General features: G+C 39.8%; 2 protein-coding genes across 4 annotated transcripts in view; one reads left to right on the plus strand and one right to left on the minus strand.

Annotated features, from left to right (window-relative positions):
- The window catches only part of LOC112046656 (breast carcinoma-amplified sequence 3 homolog), a 31,410-nt gene extending 16,628 nt beyond the window's left edge, over positions 1-14,782 (minus strand). Inside the window, exons 1-13 of one of the 3 annotated variants that reach the window (XM_052882247.1) lie at positions 14,483-14,776; positions 11,540-11,728; positions 10,602-10,905; positions 9,784-10,042; positions 7,280-7,464; positions 6,424-6,672; positions 5,572-5,769; positions 5,185-5,326; positions 4,004-4,174; positions 3,362-3,513; positions 2,967-3,097; positions 2,082-2,218; positions 480-608 (exon numbers count right to left, since the gene is read on the minus strand). In XM_052882247.1, coding sequence (XP_052738207.1) covers positions 480-608; positions 2,082-2,218; positions 2,967-3,097; positions 3,362-3,513; positions 4,004-4,174; positions 5,185-5,326; positions 5,572-5,769; positions 6,424-6,672; positions 7,280-7,464; positions 9,784-10,042; positions 10,602-10,905; positions 11,540-11,706 — 2,224 coding nt within the window. In that variant the 5' untranslated portion in view covers positions 11,707-11,728; positions 14,483-14,776. Of the gene's footprint in view, positions 1-479; positions 609-2,081; positions 2,219-2,966; positions 3,098-3,361; positions 3,514-4,003; positions 4,175-5,184; positions 5,327-5,571; positions 5,770-6,423; positions 6,673-7,279; positions 7,465-9,783; positions 10,043-10,601; positions 10,906-11,539; positions 11,729-12,482; positions 12,532-14,482 lie in introns of those variants that run through there. The other 2 variants (XM_024083369.2, XM_024083378.2) reach the window with 2 other exon arrangements.
- Positions 14,783-15,023: 241 nt separating this feature from the next.
- Positions 15,024-17,579, plus strand: LOC112046670 (iduronate 2-sulfatase). Its single transcript, XM_024083391.2, has 4 exons — positions 15,024-15,284; positions 15,364-15,838; positions 16,013-16,285; positions 16,842-17,579. The coding sequence occupies exons 1-4, from the start codon at positions 15,081-15,083 to the stop codon at positions 17,414-17,416; spliced, it is 1,527 nt and encodes a 508-aa protein (XP_023939159.1). The 5' UTR covers positions 15,024-15,080; the 3' UTR covers positions 17,417-17,579.
- Positions 17,580-18,117: the final 538 nt, after the last annotated feature.

Consider the following 18,117-nt stretch of genomic DNA (forward strand, 5'->3'; position numbering starts at 1 on the left):
ATGTAGTGGACGAGTTAATTCGAAAGCCAAAAAAAAATGTGTCCGGTGCCTTTGGCTTCGGTATAGAGCTGGCCGTACCGAATGAGAGGGCGCGTCGGGACTTACGTGCCTCAGGAAGGAGCCGCGCGGACGCGTCCTCTCAAGTTCTGTGTTAATTAAGCTTTCTTCGGTAACTTCTCCACTTGCAATGCTTCACTCTTGTGTCACTTCACCGTTTACGATGTTACGCTCATGGGGTCATGACGTTAAGCAAATATTTTCAAGCTTTGGTTATTGTAAGTAATATTTTAATTTGTCATATTAAAGTATGACTACATTGGTTAAACATGATTAATGATTCAAAATGAAATTAGTAATGTTAGATAACAGAATAAATGTTGTAAAAAACACATATGTATGTAATAAACATATATTCGGAGATGCGAATCATTGATGTTTCATTTAGTATATACAGTATACATATAAGAAGACAAACATACCGTGATCTTCCTTCATGGCCTCGGCGAGATCTTCTCTGAGCTGCACGTCGCAAACGGACGGGGCGCGACCACTCTCCGCCAAGAGAGATTTGCGTCGGAAACTGTCGGACGGGGAGTGTTCAAGTGAACCTGAAAATACATATATAAATATTTATCTTTAAAATTGGCCCTGCCTTCTGCATCGAAGGCCAAGGCCAAGGTGGGTTTAATTCCTCTAGAAAATATTTGTGGGACGAGGTTTGTGTGACTCCTTGATCCTACCCACACCCATTGGTCACAAGTCAGAGGCTCAGCTCGGAGTTTCCCACTTAGCCACACTATGGACCTGGCATTCATGGTGAATCCATGGAACGCTTCATCTCTGATTCAGGGTTTCCACGAGTATTGGTATGTTATAGCCCAGTGGAAGTTCTCTTCTTTCGTTTAGGAGGATGCAGGTATCTGGTCCACTGGGCATGCACCTCCAACTTTTCAGGTGTGTGCTTTTTAAGAAATTAAATATCACGTGTCTCAAACGGTGAAGGAATAACATCTTGAGGAAATCTGCGTACATGCGAATTGTCTTAATTCTTTATGTGTGTGAAGTCTGACAATCCGCATTAAACCAGGGTCACAAACTTTCCGACGTAACTTTCTTGCTTCCCCGCGGCGGGAAGGTATCCATCAGGATTTCCCCACGTAAAAAAATATTAAAAAAGGGTCACGAAGTTATCTTAATTCTTTTAATGTGCAAAGTCTGACAATCCGCATTGAGCCAGGATCACCACCTTCTTTCTGGGATATCACAACCTATGTGATATCCCAGAAAGAGGCGAGGTTGAGAGAGGTCAATGTGGACTGTCATCCTATCCGCCGTAAAAGAGCCGGAGGCAGGCGGCTTGCTCACGACTGTCATTTGCCTCCATAACGAGGCCCTCTGGGTGATAGATACGGGGAATCTGTCACCCATCGGAGATAAGTCCCCGAGTTGGTAACGCTAAGTGTTCCCGGTACCCGCTTTCAACAATACCAAAGAAGAGCCTGATGTTCGGGTGTCGCTGGCTAGGTTGCGGTCGCGTAAGAAACCATTCCCGTGGCCCAGTCATTAGGTGACGAGTTGGAACAGTAGTTAGTCGATTGAAGTCCGACAAACCCTAACCTCCTCGTGATGAGAAGGTATCCATGAGGATTTTTCCACGTAAAAAAAAATGGGTCACCACCATAGCTAACCTTTTTTTTTCTTTTTTTTTTACGTGGAAAAATCTTCATGGATACCTTCTCGCCACGGGGAGGCAATAAGGTTATGTCGGACTTCAACCGACTAAAACCCCACGGTGTTCCGACTCGCCGCCTGATGACTGAGCCACGGGAACATTTCGTAAACTACCGCAACCCAGCCAGCGGCACTCGTAAATCGAGCTCTCCTGTTGTTTTATTAAGATTGCTTAGGAAACACTGAAAGCGTTAACAACTCGAGGACTTATCTCCGGTGGGTGACAGATTCCCCGTATCTATCACCCGGAGGTACTCGTACCACCATAGCTAACCTAACCTAACCCCATTCATTCTGAGAGGAGACTCAACAATGAGCCTAGTATAGGTCAGTGAAGGCTGTGTACTGACTGGCCGAGCCGGAGTCGACGAGCACGGGCACGACGGGGCGCGCGCCGGGCATGTTGACGGGGTTGGAGCGAGCCGCACCGCGCGCCGCGCTCGTGTCCACCTCCACCGCCTCCGCCTCCGACAGCGACGAGTTCGAGCTGCAACAACGTGCACGACAATAAGCCTTGCAAGCGAACTAAGTCCTCTTTCGTTAAACAAACAATAAGTGTAGTAACAACAAGTCCTAGGACTGTTTAAGAGGGTATTTGATGACTTGAGTTCAGTTGTTTGTTAGGCAGCGCGAACACCGTCACGCTGCCAGTCGCGCAATAATGTACGTTGTGATTATTAATCATAAATTGTTTACTGTGGGGAGGTGCAGGGGAGGTGAGTGTTTATGCATTCTATGGTGATCCCTTAAACCTACATCCAAGGTCACACGTCCTGGGACCTGCTCGAGGTGATCATAAATTGTCCTGTCACATTAAGTGTAGCGACACACCTGAGGAATGTTCGGTTGAACATGCTCGTAATGTTTTGACCCTGACACACCATTCTTTAGAAAATTCCTCGCGCAACACACGCGCATAAATGTAAAACGCCATTACGTCCCGACCATATGGACAGTTCTGGTGTGTCATACTGATCGAGATGGGTCGCTACAATAACTTTTTATTACCTTTGAAAATGTTCAATTTTTGTGTCATCCAAACTGCCAAGGGCAGAAGTCAGCGAACATTTATTGGCAGCCGCGGGCTCCGTGACGACGACTTAATTATGAAGAAGATCTCCCCTGATTCTGAGAGCTTAAACTTGCGGGCATTGCTGGTTGACGGGACCTTCAGTAAAATGATGATGACCGTCTCAGAGGACGTCCAATACGCCTACTATAATTACATCACTTACCCAGTGCTGTTGTACGTCTTGAAGACGAACTGCGGGCCCATCCACAGGCGGCGGTGCGGGCCCGCGTGCGTCACTATCTCCACCTGCGACAGCCAGCGCTCCTCCTCGCTCATGCACATGTCCGCGCATCTCTGCAACAAGCGCTGTATGATAACTAATGGCAGCAAACAAAATATAACTACTCTAACATTATAAATTTTAATTTTTGTATGTAACAAATAAAGTCAAAAAGTTATTCCACAGATGGAAACATTAATTATCAGGAAGCTATATTGTATTCGAGGTGCTGCTAGTAAAATGTATATTTCGGAACATTAAATCGTTATTCAATGTGATTATGAAACACTAGCCTCTCGGGGACTCGTCGCTGATGTTCTCTGTTGTATATAACTCACCCGACAACTCAGCGGCTGCAGCAGCGGGTTGGAGGGCGGCAGCGGCGCCAGCAGGTCGGCGGCGGCCGGCGGGCGCTGCAGCGGCCACTGCGCCATCGCCTCCACCTCCAGCTCTATCGGGGACTCGTCGCTGATCTTCTCTTTCGGCACATCTATGAACATACCATGAAACTGTAGGCCTAACGTACGACCAAACGACGTATCTCGTGAAGAGAAATGTCAACCGATAGCAGCGCAACCGGAAATATCTATTTCGTGGTTTTGACTACTTGGATTGGATTGAAAAGGCTTAAATTGATTAGTAAATACGACAATTCTCCGGCGCTAGTATTAAGCATCGATTAAAATTGGGATTCGTAATTAGATACAGAAATAAAATATTGCACAAATACACACAATTATTGAGTTTTTCAACAATAACAACTTTTTTGAAGCATTACTCTAAAGGGTCAAATTCATCACAGAGAGGTCATACCCACACCTGACAATAGTATCCATTGTATCATCTAAATTCGTTTTAAATTTCAGCCCAATCGGTTAAGTAGTTGCGGCGGTGTTAAAGAGTAACAAGCATCCATACAAATTTTCGCATTTATAATATTAGTAGGATAAAAAATTAAATTAAAAAAAAAAGCCACAAACTGCGTGCGGCGCGCGGGTGCAGCGCCAGATGCAGCAGCGCCCCGGAGGCCGCCATGAGGTAGAGCGGCACGGACGCCGCGCGCCCCGTGATGCCGTTGACGCCAAAGCACGCGCGCGCCAGCAGCGGCGCCGACCCGCTCTCCTCCGACAGCGACGACAGACGCTGGCGACCTGCGACAGTCGCGGGTGTGAGAATAGTAAGGCTCAGTCCAGAAAGAGCGAATTCGCCGCGATCCTCTCGCGCGTAATACGCGCGACCGTTGCGTCCACAAGGCGCGTACCAACGCGCGAGCATTTGGGGAAAAATTCAGAACGAAACATGGAGTTAAACATGCACTCGCTCTAGAGTTCGCGCGTTAACTGGACGCAACAAGGCGTCCCTAGTATCTCGAGACGCGCGCGATACGCGCGAATCACGCGCGCGTCGAGAGTCTGGCGTAGTGCACGCGATTTACGCGCGTATTTTGAATTCGCACGATGCTTGTGGACGAGATGTATTGATGTCTAGTACTTCGACAACGCGCGTATGAATTCGCGCGATACGATTCGCAACGAATTCGCCCCTTCTGGACAAGGTCTAATACTGCTTGTACGCAGAGATTACCATGGTGATAAAGGGGAACGCCCACCGGCCCATACAACGTCGGCCCAGACAACCCAGGCATACCCCCCTATAAGGAATTGATAATGTGATGTATAAATAAGGATCTGGTTAAATAATTGGCTTAATAACAATGTTTTTTGAAGAAATTTTTTTTAATCACTCTTCGAAGGCAAAATGTTTGCTTGTGTATCAAATGTTCGCTTGTGTAACCGATGTAACATTTGAAGCTGTAATTTTTTTTTGTATTATTTTTTTCTGTTACCAATAAGCTTAACAAACAAGAAAACGAACAAACAAATCAATCTTAAGTCTTCGAAAAATCACGTAAAACTCAGCTTCTCCCCATTGTGGACAAATTAAAGACAAATTGAAAAACTTGTGTGGCAAACTTTTTTTGATAAAGTAATAATTTCATTATTAAAGTAGAATTATCAAAATTTTTTTAGATGTAAGTAAGTTGTCGGATGGTTAGGCTAGGCCTGGGCCAGGGATAGGCATTCCCCTTTGAAGTTTGAAGAAATGTGTTGTCAGTGTCAGTAAATTTTCAGCTATTGAGCAACATACACAGTACACTTACCGGAGCTGGTCCTGGTGATGGTGTGTGTGGCGAGCTTGTGCGTGGGACGCAGCTGCGCAAGCGGCGCACTGCTGTTGGGCTGCGGGTAGGGCGGCAGGCGCGGGTTAGGGAACCAAGCGCCTGCGCCCATGCCTTCGCACACCTGAACCAAATATACGGTATATAAGTACTTTACAAAATTAATAATTTACAGTGATCAATGACAGTCAGAAGATCCACCTTGTGTTAAGTGGAAAACACTAACTATTATCATTGACTTTCGACTGTAGCACAAAATATAGAACTGCGTGTGCGTGCGCACGCCGCACGCGCCGCCGTACGGGCTCACGGCGAACACGTGCGTGTCTAGATGTAGCTGTACTGAGAGATGAACAGACAAACACCCACCGGGCTATGAGCGCAGGGCGCGCCGTGTATGGGCAGGCCGGCGGAGCGGTGGAAGCGCGACAGGCGGTTGACGACGCGCGGCTGCGTGTGCGTGCGCACGCCGCACGCGCCGCCGTACGGGCTCACGGCGAACACGTGCGTGGTGCCGCGCAGCGTAGAGATGGCCGTCCAGCGCGAGTCGCCAGATATTGCTATATCCTGTCAACATTTCATTATTTTTATAATCAAGCTGGGGAAAAAGTTACCCCGTGACATACCTGGGCAAGGAGGTGAATGCCCCGAGGCCCGTACCCCCGCCCCATTTTACGGGAGAAGACAGTAGAAGACACAACATAATTACGGACTAGGGGGCAAAGCCTTGAGGGAGGAGTGCGACAGTGATTGTAGGTACTATTCTTTTGTAGTAGAGGAAACACCTCGAGCAGGTCCCAGGACTTGTGACCTTGGGTGTAGGTTTAAGGGAATCCTTTAGAATGCATTGACAATCACCTCCCAACAACACCCACCTAAACAATTTATGATCAATAATCATAACATTAAACATTATCAATAATTAAAACACAAAACATTATTAATAATTACAACAAAACATTATAACACAAAATCACTACCGCGATTAGCAGCGTGACGGTGTCCACGCTGCCTAACAAACAACCTAGCTCAAGTTACCAAATACCCTCTTATTTATACTATCAATAATATAAATAACGAATGTTAATACCATCTGTAATCGAGGAACTCGTAACACCCACTGTTGAACAGCATTATATAATCATAAAAAAAAAGTCATACAGGACCGACCCCAAAAAATCACAAAGACTGACAAACCAACAACATAAAGATATAAGTTACCTGCACTTTAGCCGTAGTGTCCCCCCTGTGCAGTATGTACAAGTGGTGCACGGCCGCCAGGCTGGGCCCGCAGGGGTGCGGGTTGATGCGGAACACGTGGAAGTCGTGCCCGCGCCGGTCGGCCGTCACCAGCAGCATGCCGCTCGGGTCGAACTTCAGCGCGATGATGGCCTCCGAGTGCGCCACGAAGTGAGCCACGATAGGGTCGCACGGGTCTTCGCAGTCTTGGCTGTCATCGTCTTCGTTACCCTTGATATTAATAACATAAAATTATTAATTCATAAACCCTTGAATGAAACACTCGATTAAGTCATCATATTCGCTTTCATTTGAGACCCTATTCGGGTATATTTGCGGACATTCGGTTATTCTGTCCCCCTTTCACACCTACAACATTTAAAGTGCTCAACACATTTTCATCAAACATGTCTAAGAACACTTGCCCATAAGTCACCTTTAGTACAAATAAAAAACTAAATTGAAATCGCATCATCCGTTAGGCAGCTACAGTGCCAGACAGACAGACACGTCAAACTTATAACACTCCTCATTTTGCGTCGGGGGTTAAAAATACATCTTATTACAATGAATAATGTTCATGAAAACCGACTAAATGTTAAAGCCTTTCAGATCCGGCAAAGGTATCCTCAATTTATATTTCACTTTGAGACTATAGCTTTCTCGAAAGATCTTTAAAAAGTTAAATTGTATAGAATTGCATAACGCAAAGTCATCTCCGTCATCTGCCTATACACAACAGCTGGACATAGAATTTCCCGAGAACGTGCCACCAAAATCTTCATACGACTTCTTCCAGTCACAACTTCAAACACACCTAGCTTTAAGTAACTCGTACCTCAATGTCCAACACAGTGACCACTCCCGGCTGCTGTATGTCCGCGTGCGGCGGCGAGGGCGACTGCGAAGTGCTGCGCCCGCCCGCCAGGCTGTGAGCCACGCTCTCCCCCAGCCCGCGCAGACCCTTGCTCAGAGACTTGGCTGCGTGCAGAACTGTCGCCGTGTAGCTGGTCACACCTTCGCCTGGGAACGATTTTTTACCATTAGAAAGGTACATCTTCACCCGAGTAAGATGCAATGTTACGGCAGCGGGCGTCTGCTAGTAGAATATATTCGTTTTTAAGTGGGGAATTTAAACAGACGGTAACCAACTGGGTTGAGAAAAAGAATTTCAGACAGGAGCTAAATGTAACTTTTTGCAGTTACGAGTTACGAGTAAGGCAGAAGTACGAAATTGCCTACAAAAGAGAGCATATGTTGTGTGATGACGTCACGTACAATATCGCGACCGTTAGCGGGAGTCGATATTTATGCGAACTTTGAATGCATGTAAAATCATAACTATTTGGTATTTTTAAATAAAACAAAAACAGTGTATCTGTATATATATAAAGGCTCTAATGTAACGAACGTTTCAAATGGTTTTGCGTACCTAGTAACATTATCCATTGAGTATATAACTGGGTGGAGCAGTACATGAGCATTACATAATATATATTTTTTACTACATACTTTTAGCAGACTCAGAAGCGCATTACAAAAATAAGAAAAAAATCTAACAAAGATTATGATTTACAATATTTGTCAGGACAACTTAATTAACATTTCAAACTGTAACCAAAATAAGACCCTAGAATGGCAGTGAATAACCTTGAGTGGAGTCACGCACTTGTGAACGCTGTCGTTCCCGCCAACCGTCGTTACCCCTCTCTAACTCCCTACTCTTTACCGAAACAAGTCGCGCCACCTAGCGTCAACACAAGCTAACACTAGATCGAGCAACGTCATATCCATCTCAGACTACTATTTCCTACTATACTGTAATTATTTATGTAGATAAATAACTAAGTAGATCGTATCGATTATATTGCGTACCTAATTACCTATAGATATTGGTGGTTTACTTACTGTATAATAGGAAAAAAAGTTTAAAGCCAGTTGTTTTGCGAATATAAAATCATTAAAAATGCACCGCTAATAGTGCAATAACGAGCGTAAGGTCAGTCCAAGTTGTTGGCCTCTATTCAGACAATCGATAAAAACAAAGCCAACACATTCATATATGTCCGTATTTTCGCAAGCAATTATCTTTTACTATAGTAAACACAATAGTAAATTAACAATACCGAACCTTATGCATTCTACTCCCACTTAAATGTCGGAAGGTTTTACGTACATATTAACATATAATATGCATTTTTTTTAATAAATTATGTGTTAGTAGGACTATTTTAATTTCTTTGATATTTTTAAAAAATATGACGATTTTAAACTGGTTATATATTTTTTTACTTTACTCTTTATTTCTTTCGTTATTTTAATGTAAAATGTAATGTAAATTTATAAAAAGAATATGGACAGTTTTCATGATGGTTTTTATTACATTTCACAACATTTTGATATGGTAAGGTATATATTTCACCATAATATTGTAATAGGTACGAACACAATCTCATATGAACATTATCATGAGTTGCACGTGTTCACAACAATTAATGACTATTTATTTAAATTTAATAATTAGTACTAGGCAATTATTGATACAAAAATTACATACATTAATTATATAATTATAAATAATGATATAAATAATAAATAACAAAGGAAACATTATATGAAACTAAAAGGTAACTATGAATTTATTAAAAAAATTGTTAAGTTAAAAGATTCCGACGAATTGATAACCTACTCCTTTTTTGAAGTCGGTTAAAAATAAAACTCTCTTCTAAACACAGTAAGCCCAAATAAAACAGATACATAAACAAATACAGTAGAATGATATTCATTATCAATAGGTCATTCCCATACATTTTTTATCATTCCAATACTTTTTTTAATTTACAAGGCATTTGCGATTGTAGAAAGAGTATCGATAAGGAAGAAGATAGGACATTATGGCCTAGCCGAGATACACAAACACATCAATTTATCTTTCTACAAACGCTAACGCTTCTTAAACAAAAATATGTATGGCAATGGCATATCCTATTGATAGATTGATCACGTGACCTATCGATAATGATATCCCCAAACATTTTTTTAGTTTTCGAGGCGTTAGCATTTATAGAAATAGTATTGTTGTGCGACAGGCTTCGTCTAGTTACCACCCTACTGGCAAAGACGTACCGCGAAGCGATTTTGTGTATCGGTACGATGACGAGTAGAAACCGAAATGGGTGTGGATTTTTATACTAGCCACAGAATACATATACGCTTAACAAGTTAGCCCGCTTCCATCACTTACCATCAGGTGAGATTGCAGTCAAGGGCTAACATGTAAAGAATAAAAAAAATTGGCTTCAAGCAAAGTTATACGAAATAATGATATAAGAGATTACTCACTTTCACATCCCCCACTGCTTCGTTTCGATGGATTCAACTTCTTATCGGCGTACGCGAGCCAGCGGTCCCCCAAAGTCAGGGGGTTGATGGGGGAATTACCCCCCAGGGGGCATGGGCAGGGGAAGCAAGTGGTAATCGCCAGTCTGTCCTCTAAAGTGGCCGCATCGAAGACAGCAAAGCGTTCAGAGAAAGATACCACCACAGAACGCTTGTTTGCCAACACATCTAGTATTGGGTTCTTGAATTTGATGCTTTTCACCTAAAAATAAAGATTCTCAAAATATTATATAAGTAGTGGTGCTTAAATATAATCAGAGGCACAATTATCCGCCCACTTTGATATACGCAAGTATATTTAATATAATACATATTAAAGTGGGCGGATAATTGTGCCTCTGAGTATAGTTATAACTGCTTGTTTGATCTAGTGGTTTTCAAATTATGAGGTCCTGGAGTCGAGTCCTGGGTTGGGCTATGAAATACTGAACTTTTCTTTGTTAATATACTCTTAATGGGAGAAATGAAGGGACAACTAAATGAAATGAATTACTGACAGATAGTTTGAATATGTAAAGATAGTTTGACTGTTGATAATCGAGGATAGAGATAGGTAGGATAGATCTATCCGTAATCTTGGATAGGTTATTGAAAACGGCCGTTAGAGCATTCAAAACCATTATCATTAACATCATCTGACAGTGATTGTTACAGATTGAAACACCCACAAACCATTGGAGAACATGGGAAGTATAAACTCAATATTCTGTCTCCTAAAAGCAGCAAAGCCTAGAGGATCCACATATGATGATGGAACTCACCTGTTCTCCACCCCTAATGGATATAAAACTGAGCGAGCAGAAAGCCGGGCCAGGGCTGGCCGAGTCACACAAGGCTATGAGGGGCCTCTTCGATGCAAAGCAGTCGCCGTGCTGCGGAGTGGGCAGTATACGGAGCACCCTCACAGTGCCTTGGCGCCAGGAGAGCACCTCCTGAGCCTCCCCGGTGGGCGGGATGAGCCACACTTGCACGCCAGAGCCGTAGCCCAGGATGAGCAGTAGTGGCGGGACGTCATTGTCTATGTCTCCTTCAGGTGTAGGTTCATTTATATCGGCTGTTTCGAACCTGTTCAAAGAACAATGTATGCAATAAATCAAATAACGTCTGAAGAAGCATCAATAGCTATACTGTATTTAGGGGCCACACTCATCACTGAGAGGCTCAGACTAATTACGTAAGGACTAACACCCAAATTCATGAATAAAATTGTCTGTCATTTTTTGAGGAAAATGAGCTTAGATTAGGTATATATCTTATACTAAACTAGAAGTTCTTGACTGTTTTTACAACATTCAACTACACAAAGAGGTATTTAGCTACAGAGCACGGAACCAACAAACACAATTACAACTATGAAACATTGATTCTATAGACAGTTTTTATAATCACATAAAATTGTTGATCATATACTTTAACAGAAAAGTTATGTCTAGCGGAGGCAGGTCCTTCTTTAATTAGACTAAGCCGAAAGGTCATGATATCCGCTCTCTGGACTGTTGTCAAACCCACTCGTAATCACAGTCTGTCTTTTCTAACTTGGGGAATAGGTATATTGGTCATATAAAAAAATACCAATCTATTTCCCAAAAATGTTAATATAACATGCTAAGACCTAGCTTCCCCTAAGTTTTCTACAGTATAATAATTCTCCATACTATGTTTTTACTTTAAGCAATTTTGTTTGGTTTATATAACATACCTCGCCCACTGTATAACGTCCTTAGGATCAACAGTGGATGAAGAAGAGAGCGTGACGTCGTTGATGAAGCCGGACACCGCGTCGATGATGCTGCGGTCGCTGGGCGGCTGCGACGGCACCGTGAGGGGCCCGCCCGCGCGCGCGTGCCGCGGCGACTCCGCCGACATTCTGTTCACTTGACACTAGCCTCTGTAACAAATTATAATAGTAATAATAATATGCTCCCAACCCACTTTTCGGTCACGGTGGCTAATCTCATGAGATTAACCATGTACGCAGGAGATGTTATAGTGCACAAGTGTGTATGCAAGCACAGGTGCACTCTCTCTTCCCTCACTCTCGAAATCCGATGGGACGGCAAACCGACACGACCGGTGAGAAATTAGGCGCAGGACCGACGGCTTGACGTGCTCTCTGAGGCACGGGGTGTACTAGTACCACCAACGTCCCAACTCCAGGTTGCTATTAAGATTTTTCTTGTAAGAAAAATCCCAATAACTTATTTCTTTTTTGTTGGTCTGACCCGGGATTCAAACCCTCGACCTCATTGTCAGTAGCAGAACCAGCTAACCACAGGACCAATGAGGCAGTAAACAAATTATATGAACCGTTCATACTATTTTTCTAAAAGTTTCACTTTATTGGACACTTTCAATGATTACTGTGTAATTTACACAAAACCTTGACATTATAACTATACCTTTTTAATGAATCGCTCTATCTCTTAGTGAGAACTGCATCAGTAGTTTTGAGTTTACCACAAACAGAAATAAAAAAGACTTGTAAACTTAGATATTTCAAAAAACTGATAATCTATACCAATATATACATAATAAATAATCAATGCGAGCAACCTTTTGACAAATCGATCGATCCACACCTTTCTCAAATAAATATTTTATACTACAAACAAATCCCAGTGTGAATATCTAATAAAACTTACCTTGTTTAAAAATATATAGCTCATTTTAATTCCATTTCAATTAAATGGTTGCACCATTTTTTTTGGTTGCACCATTTGAGTCATTTTTACTGGCAAAAAACTGATAATCTATACCAATATTATAAAGCTGAAGAGCTTGTATTTTCCTTTGTTTGAACTAACTAATCTCAGGAACTACGGGTCCGATTTTAAAAGTTCTCTCAGTGTAAGATAGCCCATTTATCAAGGAAGGCTATAGGCTATATATTACTCCTGTATTCCTACAGAATGGGAACTTAGCTAAAATCAGCTAGAATAGTATAACTTGGGTAATTATGTGTTCAAATATTTGTTTCAGCAAAAACTAAGGACCTAGGAGTTGATTATGAATTATGACAAATAATATTTATTCTTACAAAATGTTGTACTAGTGTTAAGTTTTACCACAAAACTATTATAGAAGTTGAAAAATCTTTTATTTGCCTATAGTAAAAATTGACTTTGTTAGACCTGTTGCTATGAATATCAATCATTTACTTTTATGCCATTTTTATGAATAGCTTTACTTTTTCATAGGTTACAAAGATAATAGAGAGATTACCGTCATGTGGAAAGTTGAGTCAGCTATTATTAGTCTTACAGCGAAAAGCTTTGACCAACATTTTCTTAATTGCTGGATCAAGGGTCAGATACAGAAAGCAGTGATCTTGAGACAACCCTTATTGTAAGGAGGTTAAAAACTCTGGAGTCCTGACTGCCTGTTGCTTAGGCACTCAAATGTCCCACAGCCGGCAGTTGACTTTTTTATAAATTTTTTAATAGTGTTTGTTTTATATTTTGTATTAACATTGTTAAAAATTTTAAAAGGGACACATAAATAAATGATAGATACTATATTGACTCAGCAGCGATAGCTTACACATACTTCTTGTTACAACTACAAATTAACTATGAAAAACATCATTGTATAAATGTGATATAGTCTACCCGCTCAGAGGTTGCATTTCTGACAAGGTTGTGTGAATGGGACAAACATTTTCAATGTACAATTAGCTCGTTTTTTCATCTCTCTCTCTCATGTTACATCAACCACTTGTCAGAAACACAATACTTGAGTGGCCAGACAACTATCACAAAGCCATCTCACCCACCACTCAATAGGCCAGTGATGTCTGTTCATGTAGTACCAGCTTTAGTAATTTTAATACTTACATTTGCATAACATTTTATTTTACTGACTTTCATAAAACCTATTTCTACCTGTCTTGAGTCTGCAGTCTCCACCAATAAAGTGGTAACCAGTCTACAACCACTAAGGTCTGGACCTTAGACAGTGTTAAAACAGTGTTTAGAATCAGACATTCAAACCCCGGATCTCCTAGTTACAGAGCTTACACATATGCACTAAATTGAGACTTTTTATGTGGTAAATAAAAAAGTTAAGTAAGTTGATCAAAGAGTAACTTTTTTATTTACCAAAAAGAAAAAAATTATGCATATGCATAACTTTTTTTTTTATAAAAGAAAAAAATTATGCATGGTGAAATTTATATCTGTTTTTGAATTTACAGTCATTGTTTAATACACAATACTCAACAAATTAAACTACTTAATTTAAAAATGGAATTTGGCTCTGTGTTATTAAAACAGATGTGAAACATCTGCAGAATAATTTACGTTCGATACTAATGAAAACAAAACACTGTCAAATTGTGTGGGCAGATTACATAATTACGGAAAATAAACAAACGAGCACTGTAAATACCTACGGACTTTTTATGGAGAATTTTATTAAAGAGAAATACCTATTATACTTAAATTCATCTATACCTGTTCATATATACGGTACACAATCATTTATTCGTATGCAAAAGCAAGGCAAGGCAACCCTTAAGGACCTATAATAGGACAAAGGAAATCGATGCGAGCAACCTTTTGACAAATCGATCGATCGACACCTTTCTCAAATAAATATTTTATACTATAAACAAATCGTAGTGTAAATATCTAATAAAACTTACCTTGTTTAAAAATATATAGCTCATTTTAATTCCATTTCAATTAAATGGTGCAATTGCGTCGTTTTTACTGGCAGTCGAAAACAATGACGTCACAACAATAAGAAAAATATTGCGGCACGCACTCAAACACACACTTTAATTTGGGTAAAAAATGCTTTTTAAATTATATTATTTAAGCAGAATTTATATTATATTTAAAAATACAAACAACAACATACAACAGATGTTTTGAACTTTTGTTTGAATGACACTCGCGTACAGTGGGCAATCAATCCACTTGTTTACTAGTGTGCGTGTTCGTCTATAGAAATCGAACCATATGACTTTCGATGTGTGCTAAGTTGACAGATTATTAATTAATAAATAAAAGCTTTTAAAGACTTTTTATTTTACACAATAAACGGATTTATTTAAAATACTGAGAAGCTATAATAAAATAATACAATTTTTCTGTGAACACTGAAATAATAAAGATTTGTTATCTATACTATTTTATCATAATATTTTTCATGACAATCTATGGTACAGTAAAAAACACCAACTTTTTTATTAAGTAATGTCATTGGAATCATTATATAAAAGAAAATATTAATAAAATATGAATATGCTAATATTTTTAAAAGTATTGTTTTGTGTTGACATTGTTTATTCGATTACACTGACAAATAATTCAATAAATAAAAGCAATGTGTTGATTATTTTTGTTGACGACATGCGACATCTGACGGAAAAGGAAGTGTACTTACCAAATATTCAAAAATTGGCGCGAGAAAGCATTCAATTTCGTAATGCTTTTGCACAGGTAAACTACATTTTTTACTTGGACTTGATTGACTCTCAGACCAAGTATGACTTAATTATGTAAAATATTCTTTCCTCAGCAATCACTATGCGCTCCGAGTAGAAATTCCATATTAACAGGCCGTCGACCTGATGCGTTACATCTTTACGATTTCTACAGCTATTGGCGTGACGTTGGCAACTTTTCCACAATGCCCCAAATATTCAAAGAGTTCGGTTACGATACTTACTCTGTCGGAAAAGTTTTTCATCCAGGGAAAAGCTCTAATTTTACGGACGACTATCCGTACAGCTGGACATATATTCCGTATCACCCTCCTTCAGAAAAGTATAAGAATTCTGCAGTATGCAAGGATAAAAAAACAAAGAGACTGCAAAAGAATCTAATATGTCCCATAACTGTTAAAACTCAACCGGGAAGTACATTACCTGATATAGAAACCTTGAAATATTCTATTGATATTTTAAACCAAAGAAACAGGAGCAAACCATTTTTACTAGCGGTCGGATTTCATAAGCCGCATATTCCTTTAAAATACCCCCACCAATATCTCAGTAAGTTTTTACCATGTATTTTACTTGCTTGTAATTTATTGTTTGTTGAATTTTGGTATTCTCTTGTTATTGTTAACACTATTGTCATATTAACACAACACAAAGGACTCCCTCCTTATTATAGAGGGGTTCCAAACTCTAGTAACTAATGAAACTTATCCATCGTATTTTCAGAGAGAGTTCCACTCAGTAATGTAACCCCGCCCAATAAACCATACATGCCCATCGAAATGCCCCTAGTGGCATGGCACCCATGGTCCGACGTGCGCCATAGAGACGACATAAAAGCGCTCAATATATCGTTCCCATTCGGAACTATGCCTACAAAATGGTCGCTAAAGATCAGACAGAGTTACTATGCAGCGTCTTTGTATGTAGATGACCTTATAGGACAGCTGATGGGGCATGTAGATAACGACACTATTGTTGTCCTTACCAGCGACCATGGTAAGTAAGATCAAGAACATTTTAAATTGCACAGTTTCAAGTTTTAAGAAAAAAGAAAGTTTAAAATTCAAAATTATTGTAATTGGTAATTTTTCATTGATTATTCCTATATTTTTTTTTCACGAATGGTCGCCCCTAACATCTTAGGACCTATTGAGTGTTTGGATAAATTCGCCACTGCTCATAACCTTAGTTTCAACTAAAAAGGTAACTATTGTGCGCGCAAGATAAATTTGCGCGTGGCCAAAATCGGATCTAATCAAAAGTGCCACCATCTTGTCCTATATTCTCTTCTATCTATCTCTTGGCTGATAAAAAAGATCACTAAAGCTGGCAACATAATTGCGCCGCCAGTCGCGCGCACTCTACCCACGGTCCGATTCGTCCTTGTTTTATAAAATAAAACTATGTTCCAAATGTCAGCTTTCTAAGCTTTTTTTTGTTTTTTTTTTTGCTAGTTTTATTTGTGCGGTGTCTCAGTAACTCAGATCATGTAAATAATAGGAATGTGTACATTTGTTTTTAATTAGAAATTACAGTCTGTGTTAAATTCCAGGTTGGTCATTAGGAGAAAATGGCCTCTGGGCTAAATACAGCAACTTCGACGTGGCTTTGAAAGTGCCATTGATATTCCGAATTCCAGGATTCCATCCAAAATCTATAACTACCCCCGTTGAACTACTTGACATTTTCCCGACATTAGTGGACATCGTGGGATTAACAATACCAACACATAAATGCAGGGGATTTAATGATAAATCGACATTGTGTTTCGATGGCACGAGTTTAGTAAGCTTAATGAGAAACAATGCTTCAACAGTTAACAAATCTTTCGCTATATCCCAATACCCAAGACCAGGAGTGTACCCGACAATTAATTCAGACAAACCGAGGTTAAAGCATATCAAAATAATGGGTTACAGTATAAGAACAAAAAGATATAGATACACGGAATGGATATCATTTAATAACACACAATTCACTAGGAACTGGGACGAAATATATGGCATCGAACTATACAATCACATTTTGGATGATGAAGAATCTGACAATCTACATTTAGAAGCAAAATATACACACGTTAGACAGAAATTGTCTAGATTGCTTAGACAGCATATAGATCCTAAATGATTATTATTTTTACAGTATTTTCCGCCAGTACCGTGCTTGTGATATGTATTTTTACAGTGTTGGATTAACCAATCAAACCATAGTAACATTAATAATTGTTTTATCCGTAAAGAGGTAACAGACATACAGACAGACCTTCGCGTTTATAATATTATTATGAATTACTTTGAATGGAATAAAAAAACACAAGAGGCTGTGCTTCTGTATTACAAAAAAAAACTAACAACTGTCATGTTGCATTAACACAGTCACAAGAATCAAAATGTGAAAAGTGGCGTGCACGAGGTGTTAAACTTGGGCAGGCACTAAACATACAAATTATTCAAAGTATAGTATAGCCTTACTCAATGTGTACTGTTTACCAACAAACAAATTCAAAATAAGACCATAAATCGCTAGTCATTTCACACCTAATAATAATTATAATTAGTTATGAAATGACATGCGTTTTCTACCATCATTTGTAATTAGTAGTAGTACTGTAGTGTATAATATTTCTTTTTTAATATAGTGGCCTTGTAATTTTTTTTATACATTTTTTATAGGCAGTGTTTTTTTGCATATATGATGTGTAAACGTATGTGTTGAGGTGTCAAGAAAATTAATTTTCATACACCACATCTTATAACGTCAAAAACTCGCTGATTCGGATAAGCAGGACCATTCTTTGAGTGCGGCCTAGTATATTGCTACAATTAAAG

The sequence above is a fragment of the Bicyclus anynana genome, chromosome 6, assembly GCF_947172395.1.
Source record: "Bicyclus anynana chromosome 6, ilBicAnyn1.1, whole genome shotgun sequence".
Lineage (NCBI taxonomy): Eukaryota > Metazoa > Arthropoda > Insecta > Lepidoptera > Nymphalidae > Bicyclus > Bicyclus anynana.

Bases quoted from the DNA above. Each gene is read 5' to 3' on its own strand.
- LOC112046670 (XM_024083391.2), top strand. From the start codon at position 15,081: ATGAATATGCTAATATTTTTAAAAGTATTGTTTTGTGTTGACATTGTT. The intron at 15,839-16,012 runs GTAAGTTTTTAC...TCGTATTTTCAG, and splicing joins ATACCCCCACCAATATCTCA to AGAGAGTTCCACTCAGTAAT. The intron at 16,286-16,841 runs GTAAGTAAGATC...GTTAAATTCCAG, and splicing joins TGTCCTTACCAGCGACCATG to GTTGGTCATTAGGAGAAAAT.